At 34.6% G+C, this 23,878-nt stretch overlaps 3 protein-coding genes across 4 annotated transcripts in view; all 3 read right to left on the reverse strand.

Annotated features, from left to right (window-relative positions):
- Nucleotides 1–253: 253 nt before the first annotated feature.
- On the reverse strand, nt 254–2,385 carry EloC (transcription elongation factor elongin C). The gene is made up of 4 exons (XM_089840598.1): nt 2,278–2,385; nt 1,702–1,894; nt 1,219–1,267; nt 254–1,127 (listed from the first exon to the last, which is right to left on the reverse strand). The coding sequence occupies exons 2-4, from the start codon at nt 1,868–1,870 to the stop codon at nt 986–988; spliced, it is 360 nt and encodes a 119-aa protein (XP_089696724.1). The 5' UTR covers nt 1,871–1,894; nt 2,278–2,385; the 3' UTR covers nt 254–985.
- A 278-nt stretch (nt 2,386–2,663) lies between these two features.
- On the reverse strand, nt 2,664–5,186 carry mof (males absent on the first). Of its 2 annotated transcripts, none has more exons than XM_089840588.1 (10): nt 4,956–5,186; nt 4,819–4,881; nt 4,674–4,751; nt 4,424–4,608; nt 4,311–4,364; nt 4,092–4,256; nt 3,914–4,003; nt 3,616–3,850; nt 3,402–3,552; nt 2,664–3,107 (listed from the first exon to the last, which is right to left on the reverse strand). In XM_089840588.1, exons 1-10 carry the CDS (start codon nt 5,044–5,046, stop codon nt 2,885–2,887), a joined length of 1,335 nt encoding a protein of 444 aa, XP_089696714.1. In that variant the 5' UTR covers nt 5,047–5,186; the 3' UTR covers nt 2,664–2,884. The 2 variants fall into 2 exon arrangements, with proteins under 2 accessions (XP_089696714.1, XP_089696704.1); XM_089840578.1 differs by having other exon boundaries at nt 4,089–4,256.
- Nucleotides 5,187–5,668: 482 nt separating this feature from the next.
- The window catches only part of LOC149718296 (uncharacterized), a 31,469-nt gene continuing 13,259 nt past the window's right edge, over nt 5,669–23,878 (reverse strand). The window contains exons 2-4 of the mRNA XM_089840611.1: nt 9,127–9,363; nt 6,964–7,029; nt 5,669–6,494 (exon numbers count right to left, since the gene is read on the reverse strand). Of these exons, the coding sequence (XP_089696737.1) occupies nt 6,300–6,494; nt 6,964–7,029; nt 9,127–9,363 (498 nt within the window). The 3' untranslated portion in view covers nt 5,669–6,299. The remainder of the gene's footprint in view (nt 6,495–6,963; nt 7,030–9,126; nt 9,364–23,878) is intronic.

Below are 23,878 nucleotides of genomic sequence, written 5' to 3' on the forward strand. Positions count from 1 at the left end.
TCTCAGCCTGTGAGAATTCAACCAATCCCGTTTGGGCTAAATGGTGACGTCATTAAACAAAATGGCGACGCAGTAGTCCTTGATTATTTTTAAGACTAATTAAATGAGCTAATTATCATTTGTAATAAGATTGTCATTTATTTTAATTTTTTATACTTAATTCCTTTTATATTTAGATCTTACCTGAACTGAACATTTCCTTTAAAAGTAAAACCACAGTAAAAAAACAATTCATTCATTCACAGTAAATAAATATATGTAAATGAAGTATTTTATTTGCTTTAAGTTTTAACTCAAACATTTAAACTTGACGGTACATAAATCAATCAAATCGAATTAAAATAAATTAATTTAATTGAATTGTGTAATTAAAAACTTTTGTTTTTGTTTTGTTCAAGGCAACTTTACATATTTTATTTATCTTTTCTTGTTAGGGGTGTAGCATTTATTTGAAGAACTTGTATTAAAGCTTTTTGGTACTTTAAATTAAATATTAAGGATTTTAAAGTTTTAAACTTAAACTAAAGTCCTAAACCTTCGTTAACCAGATTAATTAATTAATTAGTTAAGGGATATTAAATTTCTGCTTCTAACAGCCCTCTAAAACAAAGGCACGTAAACTTCAGACCAAATACAAAAAAAGGAAAAAAAAAAGGTTTAATTCGTCAAATACAATTTAGGAAAAGGTTTAAAGTAAACTTAAAGGATTCAAAGACAACGACAAAATGAGTTGAAAACGTTTCTTCATTTCAACTCAACTCAACTCAACTCAACTTATTTGTTATTCAAAAAAATATCTACGAAATGACAAAATATTTAAATTCAAACTTTAAACTCAAAAAAAACTAATTTAGAAGAAAAGTACGGAGGATTTTGGTTAATAATTAATATCATTTCGTAGGTTATGTAATTCTTAATATTTTATCTTTTATATTTCACAGTGTTATGCAATATATATCGTTTTAAAATAGTTTTAGAAAGTTTATCAGCAATCGAGGAAATTAGCGGCCATGAGTAATTCCAAAGCTATTTCGGGAGCTATGGGAAATTCTGGGATTTCTGTGGAACTGTTGGTGTAACGAACTTTGTAGGTAAAGTACTGACAAACCTTCTGTAGCACGTGAGATCTATTTTCATTTGTTTGGTAATTAATAATTTATAAACTCGTTAATAGATTATTACTGGCTTAAGAAACAGATATCAAGGCATAGAACTTACGGGATCTCTCTAAAATTGACCTCATTCGTTTCATTTTCAGCAAATTGACCTACATTGATTTGTTTCAGTTTCATTAAAAGGGATATGACCTCAAATTGACCCCATAGTTTAAGGTATTGTCAGGTTCAGGCTTCGTTTTTGGGGTCAGTGTGCCCTAATAGACAGTTTCATTGAAGAAGGGGATATGGCCTCAAATTGACCCCATAGTTTAAGGTATGGTCAAGTTTAGGCTTCTTTTAAGGGTAAGGGGACTCATTTTTGGGGTCAGTGTGCCTTAATGGTCAAGTTTAGGCTTCTTTTAAGGGTAAGGGGACTCATTTTTGGGGTCAGTATGCCTTAATGGTCAAGTTTAGGCTTCTTTTAAGGGGAAGGGGACTCATTTTTGGGGTCAGTGTGCCTTAATGGTCAAGTTTAGGCTTCTTTTAAGGGGAAGGGGACTCATTTTTGGGGTTAGTGTGCTCTAATAGATGTAATTTAACATACCTGGACCACTCAACATGGCTCTAATTGTTCCTGAAGTTAAGGCATGCTCTCTCTTGATAATAAACTCGTGTCCGTCAGAGGAGATAAGTTTGACGTACATAGCATCGGGTCCTTCGCATCCTCCGTATACCTTCTCTTCTTCGAGTCTTTCTTCTTTTGTGTCAGACATTGTGTCTTCGGAACCTGAACTAAACTAATTTAACGTTCGGAAGTTCAAACTTTTAATTCTAATACAAGTTTTGTATTGTTTTGTTAAGCGAGCAATTAAAGGCCTGATTTAACTACTAATTAGGAGCTACTGCTTCCAAATTCAATATTATCGATTAGAGTAACTTAATTTAATTAAAAAAACCCATTCAACTTGACACAATAACCTTTGTCCTAAGCCTACTTTAAGTGAACAATGGATTTTCCCACTTAAGCCTTGGTCCAATGACTCAAACATTTAAGTATAAATAGTCAAATTACTCGAGTAATAACTAAATTTACTAATTATATTTGAAAATAAATACTAATTAAACTTACGGTTGTATTAAATAGACCTTATTTTATCAGAATATAAGAAAAAATGCTTACCAATTCAATAAACTTCCTAAAAATAATACAAAACAATTTCTGCGTAATAATAAGCCACGTGACCAGAAAAAAACACCAAAAAACGATCGACGCGCCAAATGCGTTGTATAATATAAAAAAAAAGGCGCGAAATTTGTTGAACTTTTAATCTACGAAATTTAACTAATTAACCTTAATTAATCCACCTTATTTCCTTTCACCGCTTAGCTCGGGATTCATGGGGGTGAGTAACAGGAAGAAATTGGTCTGAATGTCTGCTACAGTAGTACAGTACATATTTTTCGCTTTTGTAGCAGACGACAGACTTAATTTCTTACTCAGAATCCCGAGCTAAGCCTAACTTCCGGCGAAAGGGAATAAGGTGGATTAAAAATAATTAAGAAACATTAAAGTTTGAGACCCCAAGATCAACTTTTTATTTATTTTCCCTGAACATATTACATGGAAAAACAAAAAAATTCACCAAGCACTTCTTTTTAATTGCAAAAACTTGTTGCAAATTTTGCAATTGTTATTTTGCACCATACCATTTTAGTCAGATTAATTAACACTAAAATTAAAATTATCTTTTAATCTCTGTTGAAGAGAGAGAAAGAAAACGTATCTATCATTTCTTCCCAAAACGCGATGTTTGAGGTTTCCTGGATGGAGTCCATCTTAAACACTCGGTATCAACAATTAACCGAGGTTTCTTATATTCCGCGCTTTTCAAATGTTCTTCGACTAATTTAGGAGTGACGCAAATAACGTGTTGACCTTTCCAATATTTTATCATATTTAAACTTTGTAAAGTTCCGATAATGTCACTTTGAGTAATACTGGTCATTTGACTAAAACAAAATTTAAAATTAATATCAATTAGCCTTATTCCTGATCAGCGCCATCTACCCATAGCGGCGACTTTGAGAACTACTGTAATCGGCAAGCCAATTAGATGTCGCTAAAATCTGGTGACGTCACTGACGAGCACTCTAGGGGTCTTACCAAAAATGACGTCACCAGATTTTGGCGACATCTAATTGGCTTGCCGATTACAGTAGTTCTCAAAGTCGCCGCTATGGGTAGGTGGCGCTGATCAGGAATAAGGCTAATTAAACAAAACAGATTAAAAGTAATTAATTTACCTTAGATCTTTAATATTAAGAGTTCCACGAAAATCCCTCATAATTTCCAATAGAACCCACGACCAATAACTACGGTAACTCAATTTTCCCAAATCAGAAAGTGGTTTTTCTGGTGAACCAACGGTGCTTTCAATCTTTGATAACTCGTAACCTATTTTAATTAAGATTAAATTAATTAATTTAACTAGAAAACAAACAATAATTTAAAACTTACTAAAGGCAATAAGAAACTTTCCGTATCCTTTTCTTTGATACGGAGGCAATGTTAAAATACACGCGACGTTATTTCCGTCCGGAGATTCCTTTTCTTTGGAAAAATAACCGACTAGATGAGCTCCATGCTTGTCAACTTCGCAGAGAACGTAGAACATAAAGGGTTCAACGTCAAAATAAAGTGTTTTGTGATCGAGAAAGAGTTTAGCCAATAAACAAAGATTTTGAGCGTAAACCTGACAAAAAAAATTTATTTTTACAAAACTTAACTGACGTAATTTTAAACATTTTCCTCGTACTTTATGCTCTTTTCCATCAACTTCCCAAACTGAAATTGTTCCTCTTCGATAGATTTCTTTGCCAGGAGGTTGTCTTAAAGTACATTCACCCTGAAAGTTGAAATTAACGAAAAATAAAATATTTAATTAAAAAAATTTAATTTTAATTTAATTAAGAACCGCCTTGTTAACTTACTACCTGATGATAGCGATACGTTTTCTCGAGTCTCATATATTTAAGACAATATTCGCATATCCATAATTTATTTTGTTTCCCGTATTCCTCGGGGAACGGTGAAAAATACCAGGCATCAATTTCATACTTTCCAAATTGAATTTTATCAACGTATTTAACTTTTGTAATCTAATTAAAATTAAATTACTTAATTAGTGAGAGAAAATCTATAAGAAAACTTACAGCTTCGTGTTCTTTTTCCAAAGCAGCTGTTGTGGGATCCATTTCCGCGTAAGTCTAAATAAATAATTAAGTTATTAAGTTACGTTTATGATAAGAAATGTTTTATAAATTACTTTTTGAACGTGATTAATCTCATCATGCTTCCTTTTCTGATTACGCGTGATTTTTCTATCAGGTTGATCTCCTTGTTCGCCTCCCAATGTTCCCAAAATACAACTTTTACTTTCAAGAAGTTCGCGATTTGAGAAGGAGAGATCGAATCTCTCCCTATCAACCCATTCATCAAGTCTACGATTATCTAATTAATTCAATTCAATTACTAATTAATTAAATATTGATATAAATTCATTAATTTAGACTTACATCCTTCATAATGAACGTAATAATCATTCTTCCCTGACTCGATTTCACTCTGTCTAACCTGAATAATTTCCGCGGGATCTGTGAAAGAATCGGCAGTGATCAAACGTACTTTCAACTTTCAAGGAAGCAGATATGTTTTACGTACGCCATGTATTATCAGATCTTCTAACCATGTAATGCTCGCCAATATCTAACTGTCCTGAAGGCTCTATAATTTAAATTATAATTAAATAATTAGCTGTCATTAGTGTCGTATCAATCAATTAAAAACAATATCGTTACTGTTAAGCCTTAGCGTCTGTCTCGGTGTCGGTGTTTTGTTTTCGTTATCCTCTAAAAGGTTGCAACTTTGAGAGTTATCTTCCATTTTCATGATGAAATTATTTGTTCAAGTTGATAATTTAACTATTAAAACTTTAGTACGACTAATTAAAAGCCAATTAAATACTGTTTTAAATACTCCTTTGTCCAAATTGCATCACGCAAGCGACGAAAAAATGGCGTAATTCAAGATGGCGACGTCCATGTTTGGAATTGGAAGCTTTCTACACAGGGCCGGAAATAAGCACAGGACAATGGACATTGTCCAATAAAATTTTAAAATGTCCCATAATTTTTTTAAAAGCTAAGGGGTCACTGGACATTTTGACCAATAAATTTTCCAAAGTTTTGATAGCTTGACTATGAAGATGCGACGCTATTTTTGCACACTTCAGTGGACAATGTCCCATAAATTTTCAAGTCAATGGGGCGTCATTGGACACATGTCCTATAAGAATTTTTTCTTATTTCCGGCCCTGTAATTCTGCATATGACTTCAGTTCAGTTCAGTTCCAATTTTTCCAAAGATACAATTATTTCAGTGGTGCTATCTATTGAAGAAATTACGAAACACAAACGTAAACAAACAAAACCTTACGGTTCAATGATAAATTGATAATCGTTTTCCATCGCGTAATTACTCGCATCCCGAACAATGAAATAAATCTAGACAATTTTTAATAGTAATTTTATTGATGAAAAAGCATTTTTTTCTGCTATAAAGTTTCAAAAAACATAAATTTTCTTTGAAACTTATTATTTTAGATTCTGAAAAAATAATTAACAAATTAATTTAGCTACAATAAGTGCGCGTTAAAACTATAAATGTTTAGTGAGGTGTTTGTTTAGGGCTGGGGGTGGAGGGGAGGAAAAAAAAACAAATCTGCGTACTATTTATTAATTTACAAAATTAATAAAATACTTTTCCACAAAAACGTCGTTTCGTTACATTAATTCCAACATACAATATAATAATTATATAAAACTCACCACTTTTCTTCACACTATAAAATACATACGATACAAAAACATAATTCAACGCGATTGAAAAATTGAGCAGAGCAGAGCGGTGTTTAGTTTATAGTTTTTGATCGCGTTCAAAAACATTTTGGGCGAAAACAAACAAACATTCATTTTAAATAAAACTTTCAAGTCTTTGTTTCAAGTTACTTTTTCTCTCTCTCTAAGTTCAAAAGTATTTTGGAGGTTATAAGAAAATAGATTCATATAAAACAATGAATCGGGTGAAACTTTACTGGAAATTTCGGTGTTTTTCTCATTTACTTTATATTCAAAACGTTAATTTTAGCTTTGATCATCGTTAAGGCATAAATTACACCTGATGAGTCCGTTTTCGTCACAAACCATACAACGTAGAGCTACAATTTCTTCTGAAAATTGGTGACGATGTTGGGAACTTTTCTTACTACCTCCGCAAGTTGTACAGGGCAAAAATCTAAAATCTCCGCACATTTGGCAAACAGTTCCAACGGATTGTCTCTGAAATAAGTAATTAAATATTAAAAAAATCAAAGTAATAAATATTACCATAAATACATAAGATATGTTCCATGAGTATGACACAACCTATACTTCGTAATGCTTTAGACTTACAGCTCGAGCAAGAAGCGATATCTAGTTTACTAGGGAGAGGATATAAATTCGCCACATTTCTAGCTTTATCTCCAGTCCAAACGTATAGTAGGTCCGGAGTTAATCCCCGCCGCCTCTAAATTACAACCAGCATGCATCTCATTGGTTCTTGAAAACTGACGTCAGCGCGACGCGAATGACGATAATTACGTATTTTCCGACTGAGGAGAGGCGAAATAGCCCGGCCTCCTTTTACGTCCCCCCTTGTATTTTGAAAGGGGGACTGGGACTATGGCGCGCGAATACTTAGGCATCTTAAACTTCTCCCTAATAAACTAGATATCGCATCTTGATATTACCAATCGAAAACCCTTACTTTATAAGGTTCCAAAAGTTTTCTAAGTTCTCCCGTTTCATTCAGTCGTTCTATGACATCAGCATTCTATAAAAAAGAATAACAATAAAACTTGAATTAACTGATTTCTAAAATGAACAAATAAAAAAATTTATTGAAGGTAATTTATTTTGGAATAGTTTAGCTCGAATTAAATTTTGAAAATGCACCCGAGCGACAAATCGGTTCCGTGAAAAACACAATAGGTATTTTGAAATTTACAAATAAAGTATAATACTACCGAAAATGTAAAACAGGGAGGGACAAAAAGGCCATTAGAGAATAATAGAAAATTATATACTTGGTTTTATGTCGTTGAATACCGATAGTAACATTGCACTTTACTTTGTAAATGATCGTAATTTTAAGGAAATAAAAGTTTACGCGCTATCATAAGTCTGCAAATGTTTTCGTAAGTATGGCCCGGGTCAGGAATACATAAGAGGTAATAAGAATCATTTTTAATTTTATTTTCTATCATTGTGTAGGTTTTGTGGGCTGGACTAGTACAATAATTCACGGCTCATAATTTTGACGTCTTTCTGACTGTGATTTCATTCGTTGGTAGCAACATGAGGTCAGGGGCGAGGTCAAGGTGCAACAGGCAGCCTAGATACGTTGAGAAAATGGCTCGTACACAACGATTCCTAGTAGCTGTATGTATTCCTGCCCGTGTCGAAAGGATTATTTGACATGGGCAGACATAAAAGGGTTGTTCTTGGTAGTACAAATGTACTTTTCTAGTACATTTTAAAGTCTTCAGTACGAAAAGTACATTTTGATGTTTGAAAGTACATTTTCAAATTCCACTTTTTAACATTAGCGTCTATGCTATGGGACGAAAACTACGCCGCAAGATGGCGCCAAAAGCCTTTCGTGTATGGGGAAGGATGTTTTAATACCCCCAAAGGGAGAAAAGTACGTTTTCGAAAAGCCTCCCATTGGGGTAGTACGTTTTACTATTGGGGGAAAGTACGTTCCCAAAAATCTAAGGAACACAAGATAAAAGGAAATCACAGTAGACCCTACAGGGTGCTAAGGCAGATTAATACTTATGGTTAGAATGATAGGTCTATGGTGGTATTTTCATCACATTACCGTGGACGTAATTTACCTAGCCTAAATTATTTAGGGTTTCAAACCGTTAGTCATTTCGTAATTACCGTCAAAAATTATTATCTCCGCAAACTTTGAAGGATTTCGTTTGTTTTTTTTACCCATTTTGAATTTTAAAAATGTTTCTCTGCACCCCCATTTACTACCCCTAGCTTAAAAACAAATAAGGCCTGTGCATTCTCACGGTCTCTCCTTACATATTTACTCGCTGATCTATTGCCAATTCTCGTAATGGGACCAGTAAGATCGATAAGATTTTTTTACCCCCCAAGTATTCGATTAAGTAGGCCTGAAATACATTCTTATCTATAGACATCCGATATCACAGTAATCTCGTAAAAAGTCGATCGACCTAAAAACAAACGGCCCATTATCGGGGCTAGAAATTTCCGTTGAAACTTAGAGAACCAAGTAAACAAAAGATTTTCCCAGACAGAAGGAAATTGCGGTTTTTTTCCCCCGCCGAAAGTGAATAAAAACCAGTTACAATGTCACTTGGCACTGTTTGAAATGACTAAGAAAAGAGTCACTTTACAAACTGTCTCAGGTCAAATGTCCGTAAGGTATGGAACAAAGGTATATTTGTCTGATACGATAGGTTATCCCATAAGTTTATAAGTGATATGTTCCTTCCATAAGTATGACACTTCCTAAACTTCGTAATGTTATGCTACTGAGACACTTACAGCTCGAGCTAGTTCGAGACAACGACGGAAGCGAGAATTGAAGTCCTACACTCGGTTGGTGGTTAATTAATTTTGCAGGACCAAGTTCCATCTAGGTCCTATTTAGTCTGCATTACTAAGCCCAAATTTGACAGCAGCGCCTCACCAGGCGTATGTTGTTTTACCTCGAATCTAAAACCTACCTCATTCACTTCACGACAAGCTCCAGTTTCTAAGTTACCAGTGACAAATTTATGGAACATACCTTAGGAACTTATGGTAAGGTTACTTATGGTTATAATCACGAATACGAAACTTAACAAGGGGCTCTTTCTAGTCAAAACAAATGAAAAACTACACTCACTCCTATATGTACTCCATCGACGAAGAGTTGGGGTACGATGACTTCCTCTAGATGCAACCTTTCGCAAACTTCTTGTTGAAAAAGTCTGTTCATGAAGACATCCCTCTCTTCGAATCGAATCATCAATGTGTACATGATATTTCGGGCTCTTCGACACAAATCGTGCGTTCGACGAACAACCCCCATTGACGTTGTGTAAAGTACCACTCGGCCAGTCTCTTCCTTGCCATATTGACGCTATAAAAAAAATTGAACGATGTTGATTTAATATTACAACCAAGGCTTAATAAAATGGTGTTAAACAAATATAATAATAATAATAAAAGGCAAACAGAAAGTGAAGCACTAAGGAGGGAATCTCAAGTCGCATCTCTGTCAAACTAGGGCGTATTAATACTAGAGAGAGTACGTTGGTAAACCGTATTACATTTACCAACTAGGTTTGAACTTGGAGCTTGATGGAGAAAGGGATGGAGTGGTAACTACACCACAGGGGCGGGGAGGTCACCTTCTTGGGTTACTTCCCTCGTGCCAAGAAGCACCACTAGAGGCAGCACGAGCGTGTAGTGAACTCGGGTGAACTCCGTCTGGTGTTGCCTCTTGGATGGCGCGAAGGAAATGGCCTAAGAGGGCACCTCCCAAATGTGAATTGGTTTATCTGTATGTAATTTATGGAACTGTCTGCGTCTTTGATAAAATAGACCGTTCAAAGATGAACTCAAAAAGGTTTACATTTCAGCTTCTATTGAAAATCAAACAAACGTCGATAAAGTAGGTCTAGAAACCTCAGGGCGTGGCCTAATTTACCTCTAACCTCGACAAAAGGGCACCGCACCAAGATTACGAAAAGTGATAAACGCGTAAAACAGTTGAAAGTTTACCTACTACGTGGGTTGACTTTCCATGAAAACTACGTCATAAATCCCTCTTATTAGATGTAAAATCGCCCACGGAATCTACACACCCTTCAATAACAAGAATTGGAATATAACATCCAAGAATATTCACTTGTATCGTACAAAAACTGACAATAACACGGTAGAAATTTAAAGATAAGTTGGATAAGATAAGATGGTTTGCACTCTTATTTTTTTGGGGCCAATTCTAATAAAAAACACAACTAAAACCTTATGACATAAACCTACGCTATGACTTGCTTGGTAAACCATATTTTATTTGAGGTTTTACGGTTTTTTTACAAACCAAAAATATATATGGGAGACTTTTTTTAGGCCTAATGGTCTACTGCTTTTCTGTTAAAATAAATACAAGATAGTTTTGACATAAACGCCTACATACACGATTTTGACATGCAATGGAATGTTACGTCACTTAGAAACACGTTTTAAGAGGGCTTCCCGTCATCCTTTCCAATAACATCACCGTTAAAAATGATAGGGTACGCGATGAAAAAGGAATTTCGTTGCCATGGTTACCGAGGAAATTTCGCTAAGCCTAATTGCATGTTGTTGTAGATAAGAATCGTTTTTTTTTTCGAATCTGGAAAAGTTGTAGAGGTTTTCGAGAAAAGTTGAAAATGGTGTAGAATTTGTCGAAAAAATGTTGAAAATGGTGAAGAATTTGTCGGGAAAACTTTGAAATTGTGAAGGATTTGTCGAAAAAATGTTGACAATGGTGAAGAATTAGTCGAGAAAAGTTTAAAAATGGTGAAGAATTTATCGACAAAAACTTAAAAATGGTGAAGAATTTGTCGAGAAAAGTTTAAAAATGGTGAAGAATTTGTCGAGAAAAGTTTAAAAATGGTGAAGAATTTGTCGAGAAAACTTTGAAATTGTGAAGGATTTGTCGAAAAAATGTTGACAATGGTGAAGAATTAGTCGAGAAAAGTTTAAAAATGGTGAAGAATTTATCGACAAAAGTTTAAAAATGGTGAAGAATTTGTCGAGAAAAGTTTAAAAATGGTGAAGAATTTGTCGAGAAAAGTTTAAAAATGGTGAAGAATTTGTCGAGAAAAGTTTAAAAATGGTGAAGAATTTGTCGAAAAAAGTTTAAATAATCATGCTTGAGCCTCCTCAGTTTCTTAAGTAAAACCAAAAAATCTAATGCTAATATCAAAGCTGAAACATTTTCCTCATGAAATTTAGCATTTAAGGAGTTAGTAGATTGGAAGATGCTACCCACTATCCCCTTAACCACCTCCATAAACCAATTTTCAAAGTGGAATTTTTACCATAGGCAATCCCTGCCCATAATAATACAAAGGTGTAGGTTACCCTCCTATATAACTGACAATTTTTTTTAAACGCTCAAAAAATGAAAAATGACTTTATATATACCAACGCCCGTGTCTAAATTTTGAAATTTGGCGTACGCAACTACGCTAAGTCTATAAGTAAGCCAAGGTCGCGCATAAATTCGATACCAAACCACGATAAAAACACAAGTTAATAATACGTAAATGTAATAGTTCAGCGTGTCGAAATTCCTAATAGATAATCATTAAAAACCCCTTTTCTAAAAGGGATAGCATACCATTTATTTCTAGTATGTGAAGAATTTTGCTGCCTGAATTTAAGGTGGATGTGCTTTGGGAAATCTATTTTAAGTCGACAATGTAACTTTTATCTCCATTTTGCCATCCGAGCAATTGTTTTCGAGTTATGATTTGATGGAGTGTTTTAGGGATGACCCCTTAATTATATTAGATAGAAATTATTGCCTTTTAGTTTCTTAATTAAATTTAAGGGGTCATCTGTAAAATACTATGTATAATCTTAACTCGAAAACAGTGACCTGGCAAAATGTCATCAGGGATAGATTTAATTTTAAAAAGTAGGAATGGAGAACGGAACGGTTAGTATTTACTTCAGTCCGACTCATAGACCACCCAGTATAGAGCCCCTCCCTCCAACACGTAATAACGAAAAGTTTAAATTATCTTATTGGTTAACTCACTTAAACTACGTTTTGTTGACGTTGCTGACGGGGACGGTGAAAAATACGTTATTCCTTTTTACCTCTGTCGCTTTGACCCATCCGTCTCTTCTTTCATACCCCCCCCCCGTCCCGTGGAAGGGGGTCCGGGACTTTGACGCGCTCCCAGATTACTCCGTTCTCCATTCCTACTTCTAAAATTAAATCTATCCCTGGTCCTATGACATTTTGCCGTTGTAGCAACTGTAAAGTACTTCAATTTAGATTGGAGTACTTTACGGATGACCCCTTAAATTTAATTATAAAGTAAAAACCTTACATTTCAATTAAAAAAAAATAATTATTTGTCCGCTACTATCCCTTCAAAATATTTTCGACCCCCCTTTCCCCCCTTGTGAGATTGGAATGTTCGCAAAATTAAATAACCTTAAAAATGTTTCTGGGATAATAGAATATAATAAAAATATAAAAAAGGTTAAACCCATAGCTTAAATACCTACACACGTACTCCGATTTTTAGGAAATTAGTTTTGAGTGAAAGTAAGTTATACTAAAAACTTTGAAAAGTTGTCAAGTTTCTCTCAAAGAAACAAGAGCAAAAGTATAACATTAATTATTATTTTAAAGAGAAAATTATTACAAACTACTTAAATCCTACGCGTTTCTGAACTAAACTAGTTTATTCTTTCTTGTTTCAACTGAAGAAATAATTACTATAGGTCGTGGGGGTAGAAATTTATAAAAAAAAAAAAAGAAAATTAGGATTCAATGAGGGTTAATTACAATATCGACGTAAAGAGAAAGTGAAATATTTATTTATTTAATTAGGTTGTTTTGAATTTATGTTTTGCACACCCAGTTCTGATTTTGAGTGTTTTGTTGAATAGAGGACAACATGAGATATATACATAGTTTTCAGACTTAGAGGATTGATACCATTGTCACTGCAGGAGGCCAGGCTACTTGGTGCCGCACTCTGTCCACTAAGTCGCCTGTCCTCCTGGTGTAAATGGTATCAATACTCCTATGCAACGCGGCGTAGTAAAAATGAGTTTTATTAAAAACCTTATTTCTCGAACTACTATGAACAGATAGAAGACCAAGGATATCCAGAAGTTTATAATACGTCTCTTCGAGAGAAGTGTACCAGCACAAAGCGGGCTGGGTAATTGTAACATGATACTTTGATAGCAACATGGTTTTACATTTGGAGTACTCAAGGTTACTAAACCGAATCACATACGCGATAAATAGTTACTAGCTCATCATTACTGTTTGCCAAGGCGCATGCGCTTGGGGATTAATTTTTGTCCCACGTCAAGACAATCAAGGTTTGTGTCTACCTAATTGCGCTTAACTGTTTGCCAAGGCGCGTGAGCTAGCGGATTAATTTTTGTCCCACGTCAAGACAATAAAGGTTTGTGTCTACTTGATTGCTCAGGATTTAGTACCAACCAAACAGTTATAGAATTCACCCTACCACGGTGCGATGCCCATCTAGAATTAAGTTTGATGAGCATAAGAGCAAACAAAAAGTGCTCCCTCGCCTGGGAAGAATCATAGAACTACATAACTAAAGTATTAAGAAGATATACAGAGTGTCACTCTTCTTCTATTATCCCCTTCTGGTGGTAAATCTTTGGTTGGAGGACAAGAAATATTTCGTAACCTTGCAGCACAAGGAAAGAAATTAAGATTACATTTTGAGGAGGCCCCATATCGTTTACACATAAGGTGTGAATTTTTATTATTTAATAGCTTGCCGGCGCCGATGTCTTTTCAACGCTACACTCACACACGTAGCCTAGCTTATCGAAGCAATTCGTATTATTAATCTCATAATCGAAAGAAGCCATAACCATGCATGGCACGCAAGGTAGTACAAGCATCGGTCATCGGCGCGTGAAAAGTTCATCCACGCACGACTGACCAGGGCGTCCTTCAAGACTTTACCCATACCATATAGAAAAATCTTCCTAATAACATTAACACAACGTTCTGGCCTGGGATGCAAGCATGCAGATTTAAATAAAACTACAACTGTAAGTTCATAAGATATGTATAATGTTCCATCCATAAGTTTGTCACTGGTAACTTAGAAACTGGAGCTTGTAATTTTGAAGCGAGTTAGGTAGGTCGTAGATTCGAGGTATAAAGCAAAGACGCCTGGTGAGGCGGTGTCAAATTTGGGCTTAGTACAGACAAGAAGTGATATCTAGTTTATTAGGGAGAAGTTATAAATTCGCCACATTTATAATCTAGCTTTATCTCCAGTCCAAACTTATAGTAGGTCCGGAGTTAATCCCCGCCTCTAAATTACAACCAGCATCATCTTCCTCATTGGTTCTTGAAAACTCACGTCAGCGCGGCGACGCGAATGACGAAAATTACAGTCATATTTTCCGACTGAGGAGAGGGTGCGAAATAGCCCGGCCTACTTTTACGTCTCCCCCTTGTATTTTGAAAGAGGGACTGGGACTATGGCCCGCTCGAATACTTAGGCATCTTATACCTTCTCCCTAATAAACTAGATATCACTTCTTGGTACAGACTAAATAGAAAGATGGTAGTCCTGCAAAATTAATTAACCACCACCGAGTGTAGGACTTCAATTCTCGCTTCCGTCGTTCTGCCTGGAACTAGTGGCCTCGAGCTGTAAGTCTCTCAGTAGCATTACGAAGTATAGGTTGTGTCATACTTATGGAAGGAACATATTACTTATAAACTTATGCTACAATCGTAGTGTAGTACTTGTAACAACACGCAACTCTTGAGATTTGCGTAAAATGTCAAAGTCGTACTTGGTACAGTTAAGATTAAAATCATTATTAAATTCGGACGTCATTCGAGTTGCAGACGGATATTGCGAAAGCTTTTAATCGTTTTATTTAAGAGAGGCTCCGGGTCTTTGGCATCTTTGCCTAGATTTAATCTCAATTATTTAAATGTTGATGTAAACATTTAAGAGTAGCGCAATCATCGCTCAAGGAGTTGTGAAATAATAAATTTTACCCATGCTCTTTTCGATCGTCCTTGGATAAGATGTTTTAAAAAAAATTAATTTCTCCTTAATTAATTTAAAAAATTATGAGTAATTATTTGGAATGATTTGGAGTATGTTTGGTAAATTTTTTTGTAAGGGACAGTGGTCAATTAATTAGTTGATCATAAATTAATAATGAACCCTAATTAATTCAAAAAAATATTAGAACTTATTTGAAATTATTTGAGATAAGTTTGCTAAAACTTTTGTCAAGGATAAATTATAATGATTTTTTTCTTGAAAATTTTGGGGAAAGTTTTAAAAATTAATTATTTTGTCTTAGATTAATAAAAAAGATTAGCATTTATTTGCCATGATTTGGGAAGATATGTTTGATCAAATTCTTGTAAATGATAGTGGTCAAATATGATCATGGTTTTTTATGACTACGCGTAATCACTTTAGAAAAGTCAAAGGTCAGTGAGGTCATCGAATCGATTACATCACGCGTAAAAAGAAAAAATATATATTTTTCTAAAAAAATTCGTTTTGATTCGCCTTTCCTTTAGTTTTAATTCAACGAAGTTCTTTGAACTTAAGAACTTTTAACGAATACGAAAATTGAAATAAATTTCTGTAGCAAAAGGTAAACTAAAAACTCATTTAGGTTAATTATCAAGTTTACAAAGAATAATACAATAATTGGGCTTAATTCTTTGGAACCGTTCATTTTCGCAAACAATATAGTATATATTAACGTGTTCTAGATGCCCTTGGCATTTTCAAACCGTTGCTTTTAATCCCGGGATTTCACAATAACAACAGCAACCGTTATCAAAAAATCCTTTACCTAAACTCTAACCTCTACTATAACAGATGGAACATGTTTACCGTTTTCTATTGCGTACAATATTTTATCTAAAGAATGTAGAATTTGAAGTGCAATTCATAACAGGCATCAAAGGTAGGGCTATGTCTATTAATCCGTGCAAATTAGGTTTTTTTTTCCAAGATTAAAAATGTTAGATAAAATTAAAAAATAATGTGAATGAAATATAATATATAATTTGTATATAATATATAATATATGTATAAATATAAATAAAATGTAATAATATATAAAATAAAATGATATAAATGAAATAAAATTAAAAATTGAATGAAGTGTAAATGAAATAAAATTAAAAATTGAATGAAGTGTAAATTAAATAAAATTAAAAATTGAATGAAGTGTAAATGAAATAAAATTAAAAATTGAATGAAGTGTAAATTAAATAAAATTAAAAATTGAATGAAGTGTAAATTAAATAAAATTTAAAATTAATTGAATGAAGTGTAAATTAAATAAAATTAAAAATTAAATAAAATTAAAAATTGAATGAAGTGTAAATTAAATAAAATTTAAAATTGAATGAAGTGTAAATTAAATAAAATTAAAAATTGAATGAAGTGTAAATTAAATAAAATTAAAAATTGAATGAAGTGTAAATTAAATAAAATTAAAAATTAACTTAAATGTAAATTAACTCAAATTAAAAATTACTTAAGTGTAAATTGAATCAAATTAAAAGTTGGAAATGAAATTAAAATTAAATTTAATGTAAATTAAATAAAATAAAAAGTTGAAAATGAAATTAAAAATGAAATGAAATAAAATAGAATAATAATTCTATTATTTCGTCTAGACGCTTATGTCGAAATAAATATAGGAATTAAAACAATTAGGCTTAATAATGATAATAACATTATTAAAAGAAAAAAATAAACTAAACAACACGTTTTAAAACCGAATTTAAAATAATTTTCCCGTGATAAATCTACGAAATGGTAAGGTACAACGTACATTGTTAGGTGGGCCAACTGGGAATTAAAGGGGTTAAAATAATAAGGTATTTAAAATAATACCGGTCTCTTCTGTTCTTAGCTATAATTAAGGATCAGGGATAACTGGCTGAGGCTCTTTTTAAAAAATACCATTTTTAAATCGTTCAAAAAAACGAGACACGAATTGTAAATTACATTTCTTCCCAACGCAAAGACATTTATCGAAAAAGTTTTGAGAAATACGAATTATATAAAATTTCGGTTTATTTTAAAATCCCAAAATTTCAGAGAAAATTGTATTAATTGTAACGTTAGCATGGATACGTATAAAGTATTCTGGATTCCCAACTACACCAAAACGCTGGCCAAGAAATACGCGTTACATTACACCTTGATGTGAGATGGATGTAAATCGAGGCGGGAAAATAGCTAGGTCACGTGGGGAAAAGGTACTTCTAGGTTCATCTCTCCGGAGAATCCTGAGTGGTGCGTTAGAAATATCGCCCATGCGCAGAGAGAAAAAAATACGAATTTCTCTCTCACTCACAAGGTTGAGGGGTGGGGGGTTGAAAGTCGTATTTTTCCCTGCTGAAAACGGCCGTCTAAGCGAAATGACTTGTGGAACTTAAGAGATGGGAATCCACATTACGTTAGTATTTATACATATCCATGGTGTTAGGTTCATCAAAAAATTACGAAAAAAAATAAAAAATTATCATAAATTTGCAAATTTATCGTGTTAGGTTCTAGAAAAAAATATTATCATAAACTTGAAAATTAATTAGACCTACTGAATATGCAAATTTAAATACTTCAAATTCATAGCACATATCGAAATTTATCGCCTGAATAACCAAAAATTGGTTCATCAATCGATAAAACTATTGACCTGGTAAAATAAACACGATGTTTATTTAAGACATCTTGAATTATCTCGAAATATATTCTATTTTAAGAAAATTGCTTATGTACATACAGTAGACGCAAAATCAAATATCGAACTTAAATTAACGGTTAAAAAAGAATTTAGTTGGCTTGCGGAGCCCGCCAATTAAAGGCAGGCAGTTGTACTGCGGCATTAATGTCGAGGTAGAAAAACTAAAAGAAAACTAGATTCTTCTAAAACTAGTTTTAAAACTTTCCAGTTAAGTATTTTAAAAAGAAATTTAGCCCCGGAGAAGATTTTCTCACTAAAGTTTTTTTCTTTTGGTTGCAAAATTTGGCTTCTACATTCTGAAGGTATGGTAATTAGTTGGTTGTAGCATAAGTTTATGTTCATTACTTAAGTTTACAACGTGTTAAGGTAAAGTGACGTAAGTGTTACTAACGTCTTAGAATCTTTATCTATACAGGGGAACACTCAAAAAGGGTATTATAGCAGCGACGTACAATGGGATAGTTCTATTATGTTTGTAGAGTTTCAGGTATGACCCCTTAATTAAATTAGATTTGAGTGGTCAGTTTCTTAATTAAATTTAAGTGGTCATCCGTAAAACACTCTTCCAATCATAACTTAATTGTTTATTGTAACGCATTCAGCAAAGATGGGATCTTAAAATCTTTGATAATAACAAATCTTAGAGTCAATTTCAATTCAGAGTATATCTTCCCTTTAAATTCCAATCTGATTGTCAACATAAAAACCGTCTCAATATAAATAAAATATTTCCGATTCTGTCTACGATAATGTAATCGATTTTAACGCTCCATTTCACCCACATTATAAAATCTAAAATCAACATTTAACATCAACACTTCCCGTTAAAATTTATGGCCGGAAATAAACGGCGTACGTTGTTTACTGACCAACTTTGGAATGTAATTAAACCAGACGGCAACAGGGAAACCTTCAAGGTTTCATACCACAAATTGTCCTCATCATGTTATCTCATCATGTTCTGACCGACAGTATTCACTAATCACGTGGCATTACGTCTAAAAACATTTCGTTAAAATTCTGACCAAGGCCTAACTTAGGAACATTTGAAAAATTCGTTAAGCCTCGTCTTCAAGTTTTTTAAATTTCGCGCACTTTTACAAAAAGTAATTCCTAATGTCAAGTGCTTTGAGATTTATTGAGAATAGAGAGCTTTCAGTTGGAGGAGGAGCCGAGTCTCGTGACATAATTTACGCTGCCATATTAGTGGGTTTAAAGCAGGAATGAAGCTGAGACCACCCAATATGGCTACCAGGACAGCGGTAAGACTAGGGAGGGTGTGACTTACTACTATACCATCTGAAATATCTCTATACGTTAAAACGTTTTTTAAGCCTTTGTTCAGGCATTAAACCTCGCGACCTTTCCACTAAAATTCCACCAATATGGCTGCCAGAACTGACGTAGTATACACCCAACTGAAAGGTCTCTAGATTTCCACATATTAACAAGGGTTTATTAGCTGTAATTCAATTCACGGCGCATCTTAATTTAGAAAACATTACAGGGGTGTTAGAAGGCTGTAACTAAGGGCGAGAAAAGGTAGTCCCTCGCTCGCGCCTAAATACAGTATCAATTATAGATCATTGATTGTAGTACTATCAGAGCGCTGTAGTAAATAGTTTGTAACGTACGTCACAGGGGGAGCGGAGAATACCAAAATAATATTTAATGAAGAATGAAAAATATTTCTAGAAAATTAAAAAGAAACCGAAGACTGGAAAAACCGGACAATATATTATGATTAAAATGGTACAGGCAAGTTTCCCCAGTTTCTTTTTGGGGTTTGGGTAAAGGTAGAAAGAAATATTCGGGATTCGAAATAAAGTCAATACTACTCATTTAAAGTGATAACAAAATAACACAAATACAGAAATATTCATTGATAAAACAACTCGCGAGTTGAATTTTCAATTTCTGTTGAATTATTTTAGTTTATTTAAATTATATTTTTACTAGAATTAAAATGGCCACCCAGCATAATTATATTAGCATTGTCAAGAACATACAAAGAAGTAATATCTAGTTTATTAGGGAGAAGGTATAAATTCATTCATCCACATTTCCAGCTCTTTATCTCCAGTCCAAACGTATAGTAGGTCCGGAGTTAATCCCCGCCGCCTCTAAATTAAAATTACAACCAGCCAGCATCTCATTGGTTCTTGAAAACTCACGTCAGCGCGACGCGAATGACGAAAATTACAGTCATATTTTCCGACTGAGGAGAGGCGAAATAGCCCGGCCTCCTTTTACGTCCCCCCTTGTATTTTGAAAGGGGGACTAGGACCATGGCATGCCGCGCGAATACTTAGGCATCTTATACCTTCACCCTAATAAACTATAGATATCACTTCTTGAACATACTAAGGATACCGTAAGAACGTCGAATAGTATCATTGACCCATGGTACCACGAGCAGACACGTGACACTTGTTCAAATCTTTTACAGTAAAGGTAAGACGTCAAAATACGTTTCTAGCACCACCTGGTGGTCACAATATCAAATATTGACCCTAGGGTCACCTCTGACGGTACTACCACTACCAGCAGATGGGCAATCGGGGGTATCACTTTAGGTAGGAGGGGTTTCCCCCAGTACTGCGAAATAAACTAGTCCTTGGGACCAGTGACCCCACCTAATGTCCAAAATAATAAACTGGTCCTTGGACAAGTCCCCGTTCCCCTTTATTTTCCTATAGATTTGCAATTTAAAAACTGGTCCAAGCATGCAATAAAGAGGAAGTGTACTGCAACTGTTCCCAGACTGAAGTCTGCTGTGTCCTTAATCCATCCAAGATTGTTCACTATCCCTTTGAGAATGTATATAACAAAGTACTTTACATTATTTAGCCTTAAATAAAATTTATATAAAATGTGTGTGCTACATTCGTTGACGGTTGTTTAAGTAATAACACATAGAGGTTCTAATACAACCAGTGCCAGAGGAGTGGCGCTATGCATGCCTTGTTATACGCGGTAAAGCCGGGAGTTTGAAAAACTTTAAGTAGGCTAGTTCGAACCCCGAGGGAAATATAGTCTGAATAATGTAAAAGAGAAATATGTATATACCTTTTTAAAATATTCCACCCCGGTCAGATCTCTCTGCATCGAAAACTATTTCCCTTTCTAAAACAGACTCTTGTCTTGGTGTGAGCCTTTTCATTCTCTCACCGAGATTTAAAATAAAATTAAAAAAACAAGTGTACAGCATAACCTGATGTTAAATAAATTGTGCCATTCAAGAAATCAAAGAGAGAACTCTTACATGACTCGAGGGAGGCGACAGGCGTCGGCTGCTGTGAGCTTTGATAGAATTTCAATTAAATTCCCTGTTGTACTTAGTACTATATCGGAATATTTTAAAATAAAAGGGGGGAGGAGACTTTGATTGGATTAAGTGAGTTTTAGTTGTTGTCTGTTTATAACAATTAAACATTGTCTATATGGAATGGATGAGTTCAAGAATCCAACAATACTCAAGCAGCAGGGATAGATTTAATTTTATTAAGTAGGAATGGGGAACGGTTAGTATTTGCTTCGGTCCGACTCATAGACTACCTAGTATAGAGCCCCTCCCTCCAACACGTAACGAAAAGTTTAAATTATCTTATTGGGTAGCTCACTTAAACTACGTTTTTATGACGTTGCTGACGGGGACGGCGAAAAATACGCAATTCCTTTTTACCTCTGTCGCTATGACCCGTCCGTCTCTTCTTTCATACCCCCCCCCCGTCCCGTGGAAGGGGGTCCGGGACTTTGACGCGCGCCCACGTTCTCCATTCCTACTTCTAAAATTAAATCTATGCCTGATGATACTAAATATGTTGGGCTAAAGCTAAATCAGCTTTCAGAAAATAGACATTTCCAAGGAGCCATCATTAACCAACTTTGGCACATCGTAACTCGGGAATTTTAATAGATATCGAAGAAAAGACGTTATGGTATTGTAGCCCAAATTGACCCCTATCATAGCCCAAATTGACCCCTATCAAATAATACTAAAATCTTCGTGATTATTTCAACCGTCCACAGCCCGGCAACCATGCTTTAATTTGATCCCATAGACAGAGTCATCGGACACTGACCAACTTTGAAGTTAAACCCACAACAACTCTTAACACATTAATAACGACGCTTAAATTAAATTGTTTGGGAAATAATAGCCCCAATTTTCTCGTATCCATCTCTACTAAACATATTGAATTACAACGTAACAGGAGACGCTTGGAAAATAATTCAAATTTCTTTTTGCTTTTGGTTCTCACGAGGGTCATTGAATATATGATCTCAAACAAAAATGATTGATAATAGCAAAACGCAATTAAAGGGGTTTAGGAAAGATTCTTCAAAATGGGGGGAAAAGATGGGGTAAGCCAATCTTCCTTAATTACGACCGATATCTCACGAAGAATAACAGAGACAGAGTAAGCTAGGGTAAATTTGAAAATAATTATCGGCGGTTTCTTCTTAGCATTTGAAAATCGAAATTAGGGCATGAGAGAGAGAGAGAGAGAGAGAAAACAACTCATCTTTTGGAATTTAGATGCCGAAGGTTAGGCTTTAAGTCGTGCGATAACCAAAGAATGAATGAATGAATAAGAGTAAGTTACTGAACCCTTTGATCGGGGGAATTATGTTTTACAAATGTATCTGTCCACTATGAAAAATAAAAGCGGTTCTAAAGCTGTTGCAGCGGTCCAATTTTGTGTTATTATTACTTCTTCACGAATATCTGACGTAGTACCAGTACGCAGCCGCAAGGAAGAATCAAGATTTCTTTCTTTATTTCTTTCTTTCTTTAGAAGGGGGATTGTATCAACTCAAAATGGGGCTACCATCATCCCGTTTTCTGCTATTTACGATTCGAATAAAGAAAGAAAGCCAGCTGGGACATTGTAGCAGTAGTCTACAAACCCTTGACTCCTCCACTACCACGAGCAGCGTTTAATCATAAATGATATACTGCATTTGTGGTCGAGATTAAAACGTACCGAAAGGATTATCGTTCTTTTTTAGGTTTGAAGAAAGTTCTTTGCCCTTTACTATACAGAATCCCCAAAATGGAGTTAAAGGGTTTATTCGGTTTTAAGATTTTTAACACAGTTTCGTTGGTTTAAGCCTAAAAATAGTATATTTGTACGTTTTAATTGAACAAATAATATCTTTTTCGCTGTAGGGGATAGAGAAAATTACACCCCTCCGTCTATCTCAGCTTCCACTTCAGTACAGTGTTGTCAGTTTATCTGTGAGACAAAGTCAAGTACTGATTCAAAACCCCTGCAATTTTTTGGCTCACAAACGGTCTAGCAACACTGGAGTGATAACTGTGTATAAATTAGGGAGGTTTTTTGACACTCGTCAACACTCCCAAGACTGGCAAAAACTCCCCAAGGCTTAAACAAACACTCTGACACTCACAGAAACTTACATACGTTCATAACAACTTACACCAGGAATACAAAAAACTAATAGGATTCATTGTGCCCCCATATCTCCCATGATAATTTCCATGTAGGTTTTGTGGGCGGGGCTAGTACAAAAATTCATGCGCCATAATTCTGACGTCTTTCTAACTGCGATTTCATTGGTCGGTAGCAACGTGATATCAGGCGCACGCGCAAGGTTCAAGGTTAAACACGTTCATGGCCTTCGAGAAAGGTCAGAAAACAATTCGGTCAGACAGCTTTCCTATAGGGGTCCGGGACGTATGTATGCCTGTCTTGAGGGGGCCCGCGGTTTGGTCTAGTTTCCCGGGGGCAACATTAGACTATTACTATTAGACTATAGCCCCTCCCACAAAATCCGCCAAGGATACATTGATTAAATGGTACGTACACAATAATTCCAATTATCTGTATGTATTCCTGGACTGGTAACACTCGTAAACTTTAAAGAAAGACCGCTAAATAGAATGAGTTCCTTTTAATATTATTTCGTTAAATTTGCAAAGCCTTCATTTTCTTGCTGTCCCTCTAAGATACTACTAAGTTCTTGGCCCGGTTAAATAATATTTTAAATTTTAAGTAAATATAATTATACATTCGCATTGGGTTGCCACCATTAAGTGCTTAGCGGGGAGAGGAAATGTGAGAGAGAGAGAGACGTCTATCAAG

The sequence above is a fragment of the Phalangium opilio genome, unplaced genomic scaffold (genome assembly GCF_054372755.1).
Source record: "Phalangium opilio isolate 3A_F unplaced genomic scaffold, DU_Popi_V2 ptg000002l_1, whole genome shotgun sequence".
NCBI lineage: Eukaryota > Metazoa > Arthropoda > Arachnida > Opiliones > Phalangiidae > Phalangium > Phalangium opilio.

What these genes read in the sequence shown, in the direction of transcription:
- EloC (XM_089840598.1), bottom strand. Translation starts at nt 1,870, where the DNA reads ATGTCTGACACAAAAGAAGAAAGACTCGAAGAAGAGAAGGTATACGGA. An exon ending in AGCCATGTTGAGTGGTCCAG is followed by an intron (nt 1,268 to 1,701) that starts GTATGTTAAATT and finishes AAATCAATGTAG; the next exon opens with GTCAATTTGCTGAAAATGAA. An exon ending in GTCAATTTTAGAGAGATCCC is followed by an intron (nt 1,128 to 1,218) that starts GTAAGTTCTATG and finishes AAATGAAAATAG; the next exon opens with ATCTCACGTGCTACAGAAGG.
- mof (XM_089840578.1), bottom strand. Translation starts at nt 5,046, where the DNA reads ATGAAAATGGAAGATAACTCTCAAAGTTGCAACCTTTTAGAGGATAAC. An exon ending in TTACGTTCATTATGAAGGAT is followed by an intron (nt 4,609 to 4,673) that starts GTAAGTCTAAAT and finishes TGAATTAATTAG; the next exon opens with ATAATCGTAGACTTGATGAA. An exon ending in AAAGTTTCTTATTGCCTTTA is followed by an intron (nt 3,553 to 3,615) that starts GTAAGTTTTAAA and finishes TAATTAAAATAG; the next exon opens with GTTACGAGTTATCAAAGATT.